General features: G+C 33.0%; 1 protein-coding gene and 2 long non-coding RNA genes across 3 annotated transcripts; all 3 read right to left on the minus strand.

Annotated features, from left to right (window-relative positions):
- Window positions 1-494: 494 nt before the first annotated feature.
- On the minus strand, window positions 495-4,326 carry LOC122598083. The gene is made up of 3 exons (XR_006323531.1): window positions 4,143-4,326; window positions 2,968-3,093; window positions 495-1,119 (listed from the first exon to the last, which is right to left on the minus strand). It is a non-coding gene; the product is annotated as an uncharacterized LOC122598083 (long non-coding RNA).
- Window positions 4,327-12,593: 8,267 nt separating this feature from the next.
- Window positions 12,594-13,178, minus strand: LOC122598301. The gene is made up of 2 exons (XM_043770892.1): window positions 13,148-13,178; window positions 12,594-13,044 (listed from the first exon to the last, which is right to left on the minus strand). Exons 1-2 carry the CDS (start codon window positions 13,175-13,177, stop codon window positions 12,691-12,693), a joined length of 384 nt encoding a protein of 127 aa, XP_043626827.1. The 5' UTR covers window position 13,178; the 3' UTR covers window positions 12,594-12,690.
- Window positions 13,179-14,001: 823 nt separating this feature from the next.
- On the minus strand, window positions 14,002-14,894 carry LOC122594858. The gene is made up of 3 exons (XR_006323126.1): window positions 14,825-14,894; window positions 14,095-14,185; window positions 14,002-14,012 (listed from the first exon to the last, which is right to left on the minus strand). It is a non-coding gene; the product is annotated as an uncharacterized LOC122594858 (long non-coding RNA).
- Between the last annotated feature and the right edge of the window lie 1,723 nt (window positions 14,895-16,617).

Genomic DNA, 16,617 nt, shown 5'->3' on the forward strand with positions numbered 1-16,617 from the left:
CTTCTCATTGTCGGTCGATTGAATTGGATTAGTCTGTTTCTAAATGGGCGTGGTTCTTTAGAGGTAGATATTGAAGGTAGACAGTAGACACCATACTTTGTTTCTTGAATAATCTATGAAAAGTTTATCGGATCATGTGGAATCACAATGTAGTAATTCAGTTCTTTGTTGTGACTCAAGTAGAGTGACGGGTCAACGCTCATCTGGTTCTTTGACTTTTCATGTTCCTAAAACAAGGGTGGCTGTGATCACCCGACCAAACACTCCTATCGACCTTAAAAAGTCTATAATTGCGTCCCACTACCAATTAATCCTTATATATATATAGTTTATTTATGTTAAGACATCTGACCTGCGTTAAGAGACTAATTCGAGATCATCTGCTTTGTGGGTAGCAAGAAGTCACTGGGTGAACCTGGCTACGTGACCACAAAAGTCCATAGACTTTGTTCTTAAGATTCAAACTTGCGATCTCTAGATATTTTTAATAATCCTTAATTAGAAACCAAGTTTATTCAAATGATGAAATGAACTATATAGTTTTATAAACCTGTTACACAATCTCCCAACCAATAGATAAGTCTATAGTGTAGTTTCCACATCAATACCATGTCACTGTGGACTTAGCTTACAACATACATGCGAATGAATAAATTGTCATTTCCTTATACATGAGCTATTGCTATAAAACATGAAAAAGCTGGTGCATTCTATGATAATCATCATATTATGCATCTGGCTCTTCTTATAACCTTTTTCCCTATGCCCCCTACACACCAATATCATGGATCTTCCTTTGGTTGAGGAGTGAATAATGTTGGCACAACCAACACCATTGCAAGAATCCACAAGATATAATAAGCATAAGTTAGGATTTTATAATGTCCACGGGAAAAGTGTTGATTAGATGGTCTTTTTAAAGTATCGTATAGGCAAAACAAAATCGCTAAGTCCAGAATAGCCATGAGATAAGCTACAATGGAGATGATCATAAAGGGAATGTGAGTGTCAAAAGGAGAATACTTTTGAGCTATGAACTTGAATGATAAGAGTGTTGTAATTGTTGGATACACTCCAACAAAATATGTACCAATTTTAGGATTCGAGTAATCATGTAACCTGCATAAAGACAAAAAAGCAAAGATGGATCAGCAAGAAGATATATTATTAAAATGAGCCTCTATCAAGATGCTAGAGGGACCGAAACAAAGACGTTTAGAGTTACAGCAAAAAAATAAACGAAAGATGGATAATATATATGAGATTCTATTAAAGTATTATACATTAAACAAAAAGGAGTAGTGCTACCATAAGTACAAAGATATTCTATACGCTAACAATGAATAATGCAATCTGGACTGTGTGATTAAGGATTCCTCATATCCAATCCAAGTTAAAAATACGAGTATTTCATTTTGACCGATCAAAAGGAAAACAAATACGAAAAAGTTCAAATATGAAATCATATTCATTGATCTCAATCCCTAAATTTCACCACAGTTTTACCATTAAAATCAGGATATCCCATTCTCTTTCTATAGAGAAAAAAAAAAAAAAAAAAACCCTTAAAGATGGGTATATATATTGACAAAGTTAATATGTTGATGTAAGCAAGAGAACAACATATTAGCATGAAATCTCCTAGATAGAAAAATAGTACATTTTAACAAACTGGTCTTTTAAGTTTTAAGAAGGAAGCAAATCGGTTTTTACTAGCACAACCATTTTAACTAGAACTAAGGGTAACATAGTAGCGTAGCCAAGAATTTATTTAGTACTAAGCTGAACAATAAATATCATGTATTTCTCCAGAAGTCCTCGTAAGATATCGAAGCATTAGAATATCATAATGACATTGTTACTTTAGAAGACTATTGACAATTTGTCACATACAATTCCACGTATGATAGATTCACAACTAAATTTAAACTAAAAACCTCATCGATATCAGATTTACGTATATGTGAATGTAACTAACTATGAAGGAATGTATATAGTGTGAAAAAACTAAAGTTGTGTTCATTGTATGTAATGATTTTTCGAAGCTTGTGCATTGTATGTATTCAGGTATATGTGTCAACCATATAAGTTGCCACTTGTAAGGTTTTGATTGGTTGGACAATGCACAAGATTTGAAAGTTCATTACAAGCAATGAACACAACTTTAGTTTTTTACACTATAGACATTTGTCCATAATTAGTTACAATCACACATACTAATCCCAAACCTTTATTGTCAATACAAAGAAGCAGACTATCAACATTTAACAACATCACAGACAAGGGTCAAGGTTGATAATCCGAAGTATATGTAAACTATGAATATGATAAGAACAAACAAGTATTTTCTAACCGATTAAAAAATAGTATGTTTAAAAACTTGTTAACTTGGCTACAAACATAAGGGTGAACTATGTGCGTACTGAAATAATACATAAAAGAAAGTTTAATAGAAATTTAAGAGAATAAGTTACCCGAGTGAATCGCAACTGAAAGATATGATAGCGGTTACTCCGATTAGGATAAAACTCAGTTTCAAAATGAAAGTCAGAATGCATCGCATTTTTTTCAAATTTATTGCTGCCAAAAAAGTGCCATGTTGGGTGGCAAGTTATTTTATAGGTTAAAACCTACATTGTTTAGACATGGACTAATTTCCATGTTGATATGTTACTAAAATCACAAATTTAAAGAATATCATACTCAAAGCAAGTACTACAAAAACAGGGGATCTTGGGAATATGCTTAAAACACAGACACATGTTCTTTGCTTTTCTTTATTAAATTGCATTAAAAGTTAGATGAAAAGACTTCGTAAGTCGCTATAAGTTCATAAAGAAAGCTTTATAAGATGAAGATACAGAAATATCGACACACTAAAACGTTCATAGAAAATAAGTGTCGTAGCCATAATCAACATCTTCAAAAGGAAATATGTAAGACAAAAACAGGGGATAAAGAGCTTACAATGCAGTGTGTGGAGGTTTTGCAATCTGAGTAGCTATAAGGGGATGATTACTTGAATCATCCCCAGGATTCACCATGCTTGTTGCTGTGGATTCATTCTGAGTTTCAATGTCCGGCAACACATTCCTATAGAAAATGATTATCGAATATAAGAAAACTGAACCAAAGGAACTTCGGTGACTGTATTGGATGAAGACCTTCAATAAAAAAGGTTGTGAGTTCAAATTCCGCTCAAGACACTAGACATTTTTAACCAAGCCACTAGACATTGTTAAAGCATTTACTGCTCAAATTCTAAAAACAGAGGATACAATAATAAATCAACAACCAACATCTCAACAAAAAGGTTGCTCTTTAAAATAAAAAGAAAAAGGTATTGGACATGCTCCGGCAGTGGGTCTCTTGGTTTTAAAAAGCGATAGGCGCACAAAATCAACAGGGTCCATATATAAAGTGGGGCAAAATCCAGGAAATTAAGATAGTGGGAGCAAAAGAAAAATTCCTTAAAAAGAATCGAATAGCCTTATGGTAACATCAAACTAGTTAACCCACCTAAAATTAGCTTACAAACAGCACTAAAATCAGCTGTAAAACAACAGCAAAGCAGCACTCGATAGTGAAACTGTAGCAAATTAGCAGTAAAAACTGCAGTAAAACAAGAGTAATTACTTCATAGAATCAGCATACAAACACCACAAAAAACAGCCCAAAATCTGCATAAAACAGGCTAAACATAACTTAAAATCAACATAAAACTACTAACAAAAGTAAGTTTCATTAAACTAAGAGAACCAAATTACAAATTACAATTGCCCTATGTGAGGACCCATATTTAGAAAGTGTTTGATAATTTTTCATTCGTGACACTAGCAAGTGCTTCTAATTTTTTGACCGCACAAATTAAACATGAGTAAAAGAACATATCACCAATTCGATTTCGCAAAACTGTCTTTATAAGTATTTCTTCATGTCCTTTAATATCACAAATATAACTAATAAAGTTATAAAATGGCTTACAAAAACAACTTTAAAAATATATAAAAACTAGGAACTTTCCAACAAGAATTGAATCATAAAATATTTACAAAATTAAGACATTCATAAAGATTCATAAAATTATGACCTATCATTAAGTAAAATTAGGGATTTGGAATAAATCATAAATAAAAGTTTACCATTATAGCATTCGTAAAATTGGAGATTTGAATTCAAGATCAATGTAGAATAATCGGATAGTCGTTGCTGTTGTTCATGTTGTGTGTTGAAAACTTTCACCAAAAGGCAAAAGCTAATACAATAATAGATCACGTTTTTTTATAAATTAATTACTGAAATTTCTTTTCTTCAGCAATTGTTTTTTCTAGATGTGCTGGGTTCATTTAATCATTTTGTACTTAAGGCTTGGTTTTAAAAGCAGATCAGTGGTAAACACCCTTGCTTCTCGAGACAGAGGTTATAGGTTCGATCTTCATCCCATGCAAAGGTTGGAGGGCCTATTCTACCATTTAGGTAGAAACTGGAAGCAGCCTCTCTACTTAGGTAGAGGTAAGGTATGCCTACATCTTAACCTCCCCCATACACCGTCAAGGTATTGGGGCTCAAAACCCGCAGAAGACGACACTGAGCAGTTACTTACTTTTTTTTGTACTTAAGGCTTGGTTCGTTATAAAAATTAGTGGCATTGGGATTTGAGTTGACTAAGTTCATCATCCCCCTCCTCTACGGCTCTACGAGACTAATTATGGATCATCGTTTTTGATATTTGTATCATCGTTTTTGAAATATCTATACAGTCTATTACTAGCATATTAATCGTATAATGCGGCAGAGGTGGTGATAGCGGCGGTGGTTGGTAGTGGTAGTGGTTTGACGGTGGTGGCGTAAAAATAATTAATGCAAAAAGGATATTGTAGTTATATAATGAGTATGAATCTTTATTGTAAATTATTTCATTAAGGTTATTATATGTATTTTAAGTGGAGATGTTTAACTTAATGAATACAAGAGAGAAAAATTTTTATATAGTAGTTGAGATATAAGTTGTACATTGTGATAGATGTATGAAAAAGAGTGGCACGAATATCACATCCTATTTCCGAAGTGCGACCAGCTTTTCGTAAGCAAGGCGCACACTTATGAAATATTAATTATTTATATAGTATTTATAACACATAAAATACTAACACTCCATCATTAAAAGCCTCGTGTAAGTTCGCATTGATAAAATTTTGTGTTCCGAAAGAAATTCCATAAAGATTGTTGGTCTAGGAAAGAAGATATAAATTTTTTTAAAGGTAAGGAAAAAAATTTCACATGTTAAGAAAATAAAGAGTAAATTACATTTTTTGTCGCTCAAGTTGACTTGATTTGCAGTTATTACCTTTAAGTGAAAAAATTAAACTTTTAACACTAAAGTGAGTCAATTTTTTCAGTTTTTACTCCACCACCAGTCACCGTCTATTTGGTCTGTTAAGTTAGGGACACATTCATCATTTTATCTTCTTCTCCTTCTTCTTCCACACTTAAGCATCACCAATCACCAGATCTTAATCACCAAAATTTTCATTAGTAAGCCCATTAGTATGTTTCTCACATAATTCTCATGATCTCATTTTCATCAACAGATCTCCTCAGTTTTAGTATGTTTCTCACAGAAGTATTTGGTACTTACTCCATTACCACATACTTTGTATTCAGCAAATTTCTATTCAGTTTGTTTTATTATTAGGGATTCGTTTGTTTCATTTTGAAAGTGTTTGGTATTTCGCCTTGTACAAAAAACTTTAAACAAAGTTTTCGGCCTTTATGTACATGACTGGTTCGATTATTGGAAGAGTAAAATGTCACCAATTTAAAGCTTATTACTTTTCAATTTTCACTATAATAACCAGTGTGCCCTACACATCTCTAAGACTCATGTTCACTATGAGCATACAAAACACATAATTGTTATGTTACAAGAGATAGGAGGGAGTGATGCACGACGTAAGTTAGTAGACAACAATATTTGTTAAATAAAAGAGTAAAAATGTCTTAGGATGAGTCATAAGAAAAATGTCTTTCTCAGTTTTTATTATTTTTTATTATTATTAAAATAAATAAATTAGTGTATATAGAAATTAAAGAACAAGGAAGAGCAACAACCCCTATCTGAAGAGTTAGTTATACGTTTTAAGCATTTTAAGAGCACCTCCAATAGGTATCCCCAATACATTCCAATACACTGCCACATCATTGTCACATTAGAAAAAACCTCTTTCCAATACATTTCTCTCAATTTACACCCAATACCCAATACATCAAATACATTCTAATACACTTCAACAAATTTATTTTCACACTTTTAATTAAATAAAATCACAAATATATTTTATAAAATAAATACAAATAATAAAACAATGATAAATATAGGAAATTTCTTATTTATGAAAACAATAACAATATATGAAACTATGGGGTAAAATTTGAAAATTTATGTATACTAGATGACAAAAGTGTCATAATCTTCTTCACAAACACACACACACACAAAATTACAGATCGGAAAAAAAAGCCAGCCAGCTGGAGATACACACACACACACACACATATATATATACATATTTTAGAAAATAAAATTAAAAAAAAAACAAAATAAGCTCCGACCTCCGTATTAGCCACCATGGAGCAACCCAATACGCACCTCAATACAGTCGAATACAGAGCAATACAGAGTATATTGGGGGTGCTCTAAGCAGAAATTCTTGAGTTACTCCGTATTAATAAGTTGTTGTCTCAGCAAAACAATACGTTTATTCATTATTCTATTTTCACTAATAAATTTCATAACTGCAAATACTAATTTATAATCCAGGATTATCAACATCAATACAATGCACATATTTAATTTGTAACCAAATTTTATGTAACTCTCAATATGCACCAATAAAAAAAATATAGGAGTATAATTTTTATAGAATAATAACATATATAGAGTATGTTCATTACTCTATGGAATGTTTGATTTTCGATCACTTCATTTTACTAGTTTCTTTGTCTTCTAATATTACTCCGTATTTTTGAACATAACCCAAAACTGCTACCAAAACCTAAAGAATCCATAGATGAGAAAGTTTATTTTAATTAGAAAAAAACTGATATCTATAATTTAACACTTTAAAATACTTAAAAAAATTAAATCGGAGGAAACCTTTAAATCTCCGTACCACATTGGTATCAAAATGTACAGGCCACATAAAATATGTTCTAGTTAGATGTTTTTACCCAATACCTCACACATATTTAAATTTTTAAATATTTCACAATCATGTTTGCAAACAAGATAGAACTTGGGTCACTTAAAAAACATCGGCCTAGGATTTGTAGATGGTTAGTGCTTTGTAGATTAATAACAATTTGTATCAAATTTTTGTGTTTGAAAATTAGGTAAATTCTCATAGCATTTTATAGAAATTTATCAACACTAATAAGAATAAAGAAAACACAATAAACATGTAGCTAGTAAAAGTACTTACTCTGTACGTGTTAGATTATCAATTTCTTCGTTGGAAACTCCAATCGTTCCACCTTGGTTTAAGAGTTCAATGCTTAATGTTGCCATCACACGTTGATCATCTTGGTCGTTTGAAGATTCAAACCTTTATTAAGAAAAGCACAAAAACAAATTGAACTATTTAAGAATAATGATATATTTAATTTCCTAAAACATCATATTCAAAGGCTTTCTATTTTTTTTAAAAAGAACATTAAAATTATAGCTCACTAAATCCCCCAACATCAAGTTGGGTTTCGAATCTACGTACGTTTGTCGTTTCATACCTCATTATTGACAAACGTGAAAATCAATAGATAATATGAGGAGAAAGAATTTGGGTTAGACATTTCACTCAAGTCTCGCTATTTAAAAGTAAACCAGAAATGTTGGGTTTTACCCTGAGAATTTTATGTTTATTCTATGCTATAACATATAAATTTGATATCGAAATTTTTCTCAATTACTATAATAATATCCCCACGCTCCATCGAACCTCCTAACCAAAAATCACACGGCGTGAACAATTATATAATCTTGCAAAATCAATTCACCTGGCTTCAAATTCATTCTGATAAAAATGATATATAGACGTGCTCGGTAAGTCAGAAAATGCAATAATATTATGTAGAAATAATAAATGACGTATCACATAAAGACGATTAACAATGATATGATATATATGTTTGGAACATAACCGGTACCTTCACATGTTTATCCGATGAGGAATCTGATACCTGAACCCGATTTGATCGGGAAATCCCCGACTTGACCGAGGATGGAGACGGGGATGGGGATATAATTCTAATTCCCGATGGGGATGGGGATGGGGATGGGGATGGAAAACCGTAAATCCCCGATCCCCATACCCGACCCCGAAATTACTATATATATTTATTAGAATTAATTTAAGTTTTTCTAGGATTATATTAGGTTTAGAGTTTTTATTTAATATTTTTTATGTGTTAAATTTTATTTATCATTTAGTTAACATAGATATTAATTTATATATATAAAAAAATGTCGAACTACATGTTCTACTACTTATATTATGCTACAATAAATTTATGTTTACACAAAATGGGTATACCCGATATCCGACGGGGACGGGTATGAGGATGTAATTTATATCCCCGACAGGGATGGGGACGGGAATGGAGATTACAAGTGGAAACCAGGGATGGGGATGGGGATCATGATATCCGACAATACTCGCCCCGTTGCCATCCCTACAGCGGTACGACTGTACCTATAACAAAATATAAAATGGAATAACAATACAAAATAAAAATTTAGAAAGTAAGACTGCTAAACAAAAATTTGTTATATATGGAGAATAAATTGAAAAAGAAAAATGGTTTCATGGATTCGAACCAAAAAGAAAAACTCAAAGGCAACTGACCCATTTCACTTTTAAATCATGTAAGTTACGATCATCAATTATATATAGAAAATTGATTAGTTAGTTTGGAGAATTGGAGTTCCGATACACGAACTTTGCTTAAACGGTTTTTATATAAATCATATATTAGGCCGCTAGTCAAAGGGACGGAATTGACAAAACATATGTAATTCAAGGGCCAACTTTGTGAAGAAGTCATATGAAACAATCTTCCCGCAAAGAGACAACCGAACATGAATTCCCTCCATTAAATCACAGCCTCTATCATGACTTTAAATCTATAATTGTTCAAAAAAAATCATGACTTTAATGTAAATTGTGTTCTTTCAACTTAATATTACCAGAAAAACTCATCAAAATACTAGTACACACTCATATATGAATTTCAGATTTTTGCAGGGGATGGTGTTAATGCGACGGAGTTAATGCGACGGAGTGGGAATGACAAGTAAGATTAGTAATTGAAATAAAAGGGGCCAATAGTGCATATTATTTAAAGAGTTAAAGGATAAATAATATAAATAGGTGAGAGGGGTATATTGACTATTTTGCAAAACTTTAACTTTTTAACGTGAAGTCTAATTTTTATATACTCCAGTATTATTGATAAAAGGGATAATAAATCATGAACATAAAGAAAAAGAAAAATAATAATTGGGAAAAAATAACTTTCCAACGTCTAGTTAGAAAATAAAATAAAAGGAACGGAATCGACAAAACATATATAGTAAAAGGGCCAACTTTGTGAAGAGATCATATGAAACAACTTAACTGCAACATCTTCCCGCAAAGACAGAACCAAACCCGAGTTCCCTCCATTAAATCAAAGCTTACAAACTCTTATTTCTTTCTATCATCAATTTAATAATAATAACTTTCTGATTGTATGAAATGTATTCTTTCAACAACATATTACTGGATAAGCTCATTCAAATACTACTTTACACTTATAATAATTAAATTTCAGAATAAAACAGGGGATATGTACAGTACACTAGTACACTACACTATTTAATTAAACAATATATACGTATAATATATATAAATATATATGTATAGAAAGTTGGCTCAAACAAAGTAATTGAACATACTCTGAAGTGGGGTGGTGTTCTTCATATTCACGGATGGGAAAGGTAGCAACAGTAGTCCCACCAGAATTGAACCTTGAAATCTCATATATGCGAATCGTAGTGGATTCAGGCAGGTTTTGACCACCAAAGTAAGGTACAAACCTTCAAAAAGAAACAAACGTTAATTATATTTAGAAAGAAGGTGGAAAAAGAAAATGGAAATGTGGGCAAATAAAACAGAAATGGATGAATTTACTAATACATATGTATTGGTGTGTTTAATGGAGAAACGGAAATCTGTGTTTGATTTCCTCCTGTTGTGGTTGTGATTGAATTCTCCATATTTTTGGTTGTTCAGGAAAAGCGAGTGGCCGACTTTTATAGTGTAAAATTAAAACATCATCAAATTATTAAAAGACGTTCGAAAAAGATTATTGATAAATAAAAAAAATTAAGCAAGTTAAATTACGTACTGCATCATAGAGTCCAACATACATAAACCTCAAATCAGTTTTTTACAAAATTTATGACACTTTATATTTTTAAATATTATAAGATATACAACATAGTATTTATCTCTAACACTCCATTCTTATCTTCCATAACCACAATTCATACTTACATAACCAAAATTCATACTTAAATATTGAAATCTTTCAAAACTTCATTAAAAAAAAAATCATCCGCATATTGAAAATTTGAAACCTTTCAAGCTCCATTAAGAGGTGAATAAAGTCTTTTTTATTATAAATCCTTACGTATTGGAATATTAGTCCTAATACTTATTGGATACAACACCGACATTGGATAACGACGTCACGTTGACCGTTGACTGTATCGTGACGTCACCAGGGTATTAGCGGCGACGTCGCCGCTAATACCCTGGTGACGTCACGATAACAGTCAACGTCAACGTGACACCCTGGTGACGTAATGATAACAGTCAACGACGTCGTTATCCAATGTTATCCAATGTCATGCTGTGTTACCCAATGTCATTCCGCTATCTAGCCTTCAAAGATGACTTTTTAAGTTTACCAGCTTGAGTGTTATGATTAAGGAGCTTAGCTTGCCTAAGAGCTTATTAGAAGGAGTCAAAACTAGCTCGAGTGTTATGATTAAGGAGCTTAGCTTGCCTAAGAGCTTATTAGAAGGAGTCAAAACTAGCTCGACAGCTAGGTGTAGAGATGGTCAATATGGAGTTTAAGGGTGAGTTGATATTATTGATATGTTAGATGGTATCTTGGGAGTTGGACTTTATCTGTCAACTACTACATCCTTTCAATAATATAATGTTTACATTAAGCTCATACTTAAAAGTTATCAATTTATATATAAAAAATTTTTAACTACTTTTTTTGTCATTGTTTTAGGAAATTACAATGCAATATAAAGTTACCTGTCTACAAAAGTGATATAGATCAATACCTGGTCGGTGAACGGGTTATAAGTAAACAAAAAGTCTTTTACTTAAAAGTTAAAATTTATTATGAAAATCAAGCATAATGTTAACATATATAGAGTCGGGTTAAAATTTAACTTGTATAATTTTCGATATAATATATATAGAGTCGGGTTATTATATATTAAGATTGTATATACTCGACCTTACTCGAAATTTGACTTGAAACCAACTCGGAAAACTGGGCTAAGACTGTGAATTCTCGACCCGGTAACCCGCCTACTTGATTTTTTTGGGTTTGGGTCAGGTTGACTTTTTAAGTTAAAAGGTCAACATGTCATCCAAAAATTATTAAAAATTTTATAATATTTTTTATTAGGTCGACCCACCAACTCACTTGATCTGACATCTTACAACTTATTTGATTTGAAATCAACCCGCCAACCCATATAATCTCAGATCATCAACCCACCAACCTGTGTGACTTGAAATCAACCCACCCACCCGATTTTTTGGGGGTTTGTGGTTTGGTTCAGTTTGACAGATTGGACGGTTTGTTTGAGATTTCCAAATTGATTTTCATATATACTCGGGTTCAAGTTGAGTATTTCAACCCGCTAATTCGAGTTGAGAATGTTTTCCGAATTAAATGGCTAAATGTTTGATGTTAAAATAATATAATTCAAAATTTTAAACATGTCGTTATTTCAATGGCTAAGATTAATTTATCAATGTATTTCAATGACTAAGATTAAAAGGTGAACTTATTTTTTTTCTCTTAGTTCTACCAACAATATATATATAGTAAAAAGATAAAATGAGAACCATATATTTGTCAAGAACTATGAGAACTTTTATTTAGAAGGGTAGATTTGTATTTTATAAAATCAATAGCGGCGACGTCGCCGCAAATGGTGATGACGTGGCACTGCCACGTGGTCGGTCACGTTAGTCTGCAAGCTGGTTTTTACGTATCGGGAATGGTTTTTTGTATTTGTTTCAGTAAGATGAACATTAGTTTCAATAAGATTAACACTTGTTTCAATAGTACCACGAGGCCCTCCTATTGTATTGTAATAAATGATTAAATTCGTTAAATGTTTTAAATCTACTAATTGCTCATACTTTTCTCATACTTTTCTGTTGTACATACATTGATTTTATAATACTTTTCTAAATTTGATAGCAATTATTTTTTTATCAACAAATGTATAAAAACAGAAAAAAATACAAATGAAAATTTCACGCAAATCAAGATTACAAAAGGAAATTACACTTCCGTTAAACGATGAATACAAACAATAAAAAAAAGGGAAAACTAATCACTTTCATCATCACTATCACTATCACTACCCAACCGCTGTGTGGGGGCCCGTGACGTGCTAGGCCCAGCATGGGATGATGACGTGCTAGGTCCGTCTTTGAATGATGACTGGGTCCAAGTGCTACCCTGGGCGAACATATCATTGACGTTATAGGACGGTGACTGCTGGGCTGGGAAGGGTTGCTCTATATCCTCTGGGAGGGGGACATTCAGTCCACGTGTTCCCCTAACCACATGCCCAACCATACGAGTATGTCTCGATCGTGTCCCTAAAGCGTCCACATATGTCTGCGTAGGCGGGGTATTGGGCACTTGGGAAAGTCTTTGGTGGGTATCAAGAAGCTGCTCCTGTAGCACATAAAAATTAAGTTAATAATAACTAAAAATTAGTTATACTTAATATAAATATACCAAAAAAATATCTTTTTCCCGGATTTGTGCAAGATCTTACATAAATGGGCATAACCGCGTCCTGCACCATCCCATCTCGTCTTGTGTGGGCCCACAAATAAAACTCGGGCGGGTCCTCACGTCGCCCGTCATTATCTTCCTGTATATACATTAATCAAAGTTATATATTTGTATGTCTATCTCTGTATAGATATATGTTTACATACGTGGGTATAAATAATTACGTATAACTTACAGCGTAACGCCATTCACGCTGAGCGTATGACTGCCGACCGTGAGTACTGACAAAATTATTTTGTTGCTGCCTGTTTGTCGTGTTTCTTTGGGCAGCAATCATCCGGGGCTCGCTGGTCCAGTAACCCAGTAGATAACTCCACGCCTGTGGAGGCATCCCATACGGAGGTTGACCCTCCAGTTCTGCCAGCCTTTGGGACCCACCCCTGTTAGTGAACCAAGTCTTCTTGAATTTTGCTTTTTTATCCCTGTAGATCTTCAGGGCATCCTGACGTATCATCCTGGTCACGGCCTCGCGTAACGGGTGATTTTCTGGGTGACCTAGATATGGTTCTAAGTAGAACCGTCTCTGCAATAGTACCAAGTAAAAGTTAGCATCTACCATTTTTTTAAAATAAAGTATTTAAAAAGTAAAAAAAATTAGTTTTATACCATAAGCCAGTCAGTAAGTCCATCCTTGATGGGCTGGGGCACCTGATCCCACGACTCGTAATTATGTGGGACGGTAGCGACATAGGTCCCCAAATAGCTCTTGTACCACTTGGCGTGGTCCCCGATTGCCTGCCACCTACTGAGATCGTTATTTAACATAAGCGAAATTCGGCGTCCCGAATTCTGAAACTCGCGCTCCAGATCGTTGTTAGCAGCAGCAGCTCTCCTTGTGCTAATACCTGCAAAACAAAATAAATTAACAAATATATATATACATATGTACCATATATTTATATGCAACGTACATTAATATATACTTACCACCCGTACGCCTACAACCCCATTCGGGATTCCACCCCCAGTTTGGAGGGTCGTTGCCACCATCTCCGCCGTGAAGTGCAGTCATTTTAACCTACATCAGCCGTCTCAATTTATAAAATAACATAAACAATCATAAAAGTCATAAAAAAGGTGTAACCTAAATTAACATATTTTCGACACAAAATTGTTTTCCAAAATTATTATACCTAAAATGACCACTTTTTTGCAACTATTTTTCAAACATTCGTTTATAACATTAATACTAACCTAATAACAACTATATTAACAATTACAATCATACTAAAAAGTGTTTTTCTAACTAAGAATCATACTTTGAACTATAATAAACAATAATTATAACTACAAATGTTTTCCTAAAAATTAATAAATTTCTAAAAATCATATCATTCCTAACTATAATAACATAAGTAATCTTTCCTAACTATAAAACTATAACATTTCTATAACTAATACTTTCTAACATATATTTACTAACACTTGTTCCTAACATATATTTTATATAACATTAAACTATAACATTTATATAACTAATATTTTCTAACACGTATTTTCTAACCCATATTTTTTCTAACTTTTTTTTTCAACATATATTTTCTAACAAAAATATATAACAATTCTATAACTAATAATTTCTATAAGAAATAAATATTTGATAACATTATTATATATTAAAATAAAAACAAGTATTTAAAAGGTAAATGAGTGTTACCTCGTCTGAAAAATAGTTTACCGGAAAAATATGTATAGCAAAAAACGCACTGTCTGGCTGGCCGGAAAAATAATAGTCGCCGAAAACTATAAAAACTGTTTTCCCGTACGTCAGTGGTGGAAAATACGTTCCCCACAAAACTGGTAGGCCGGAATAAATTATCGCCGGAAAAATGTCGCCGCTAAAACTACGCCTGAAAATGGACTCCGGGAAGCCGGAAAAGGTAGATAGTGTAAAAAGGAATGTTGATAACGATGATGAGGGGATAGATGACCGGATTTGTGAGTTATAAGAATGGAGTAAAAAGGATTTTCCTGCAGAAAGAATGGAGGAGGAGGAGAAGTATTCCGGAGAAGAGGAACGAATGGATTGCATTGTTTATATCGAAAATCTGCCAGTGGGGGACCCACTATTAGCGGCGACGTCGCCGCTAATAGTGGGGACCACCACCACGTGATACGGTCAAACGTTACAGGCGCATGTGACTCTGGGGCCCACTATTTGCGGCGACGTCGCCGCTAATAGTGGGTGGTCGGGTTACACTTTTCTTCCTGGTCGGGTTACGCGCTTCGTGAATAGTAATGAAAAGCTTGGAGTAAAGGAAGATTCGTGAGTGAAGATAGCCATGAATGGAGGATGAGACCATGAGAGTGTCACTACTAAAAAGAATCTAAAATTGAGACCTCTTATAGAAACCGAATAGATTTTTATCCTGCGAAAAACACGGATAAGTTTTTAAAAATCGATTTTAGTAAATTGATACCAAATAATATTTCAGAGAATAAAATAATTAGTTTAGAAGTTAATATATTAGATAAAAAACAAGTATTAAGACATACTAATAACATAATTAGTAAATAAGGTAAAAAATGTATATCCATCATCAATACAACTATATAGATTTTTAACCCGTGAAAAACGCGGGTAAGTTTAAATAAAATGGTTTATATTTAGTTTGTTATTAGTTAACTAAATGTAAGAACAAATAACCCCAAAAATTCCAAATCCGTTATTAGTTAATAAACCATATTATAAATGGTTAAAAAAGGGAGACTCGTACTTTCTATGCAACATACTTTAGATTTCATTTTATGGATGCATGCTATTATGTGGATTTCCTTGGAAAATATCTGGATTTGTTCGTAAAAGATACAAGTCAGGATCCCAGATTTTTTGCTTCTCATTTGGGCACAGGGTTGAATCAGCATGTGTGTATTCCCCATCAGATAGTACCATTTCATTGCTATCAAATATGTTTCACTTTGTTTTAAATACATACTCATGCCTACTTTATATTACAAAGTGATCAACGATAAGTATCCTTAACAAAACAATGTCAACTTTTTTTCAAATTTCATCAGAAACATATTTGCAAACCATCTATGCTCTCGTGTAGCTTTTAAATTATCTACCACTTCACAGTTTCCTTATGACAATTCCGAATATTTAGCAACAGAACTCGGCTTTAAATACTCGCCACTGACCCCGTTCACTTGTGGGTGCAGTGCCACATAACGTGTAGTTGGTGCCCCCTGAAAATCAAAATTCAAGAACCTTGAAAATGAGTCATTTCCTACAAAATATATCCGGTTTAGTATGTAAAGATCAAGTGATCCAATGCTAACAATAAATAATTGCAGGGACACCTACGTGCAATGATCTTCCGGTGCCTTGATTCATCACTTATCTTGTCAAATTCGACTTCTTTGACTACAAACTAATGACCCATATATGACAAGTTATATATTCTCCTTTTTTGTGTTCACACAAGGTATTCTTCATCATCTCTGAGT

This window comes from Erigeron canadensis, chromosome 4, assembly GCF_010389155.1.
Source record: "Erigeron canadensis isolate Cc75 chromosome 4, C_canadensis_v1, whole genome shotgun sequence".
Taxonomy (NCBI): domain Eukaryota; kingdom Viridiplantae; phylum Streptophyta; class Magnoliopsida; order Asterales; family Asteraceae; genus Erigeron; species Erigeron canadensis.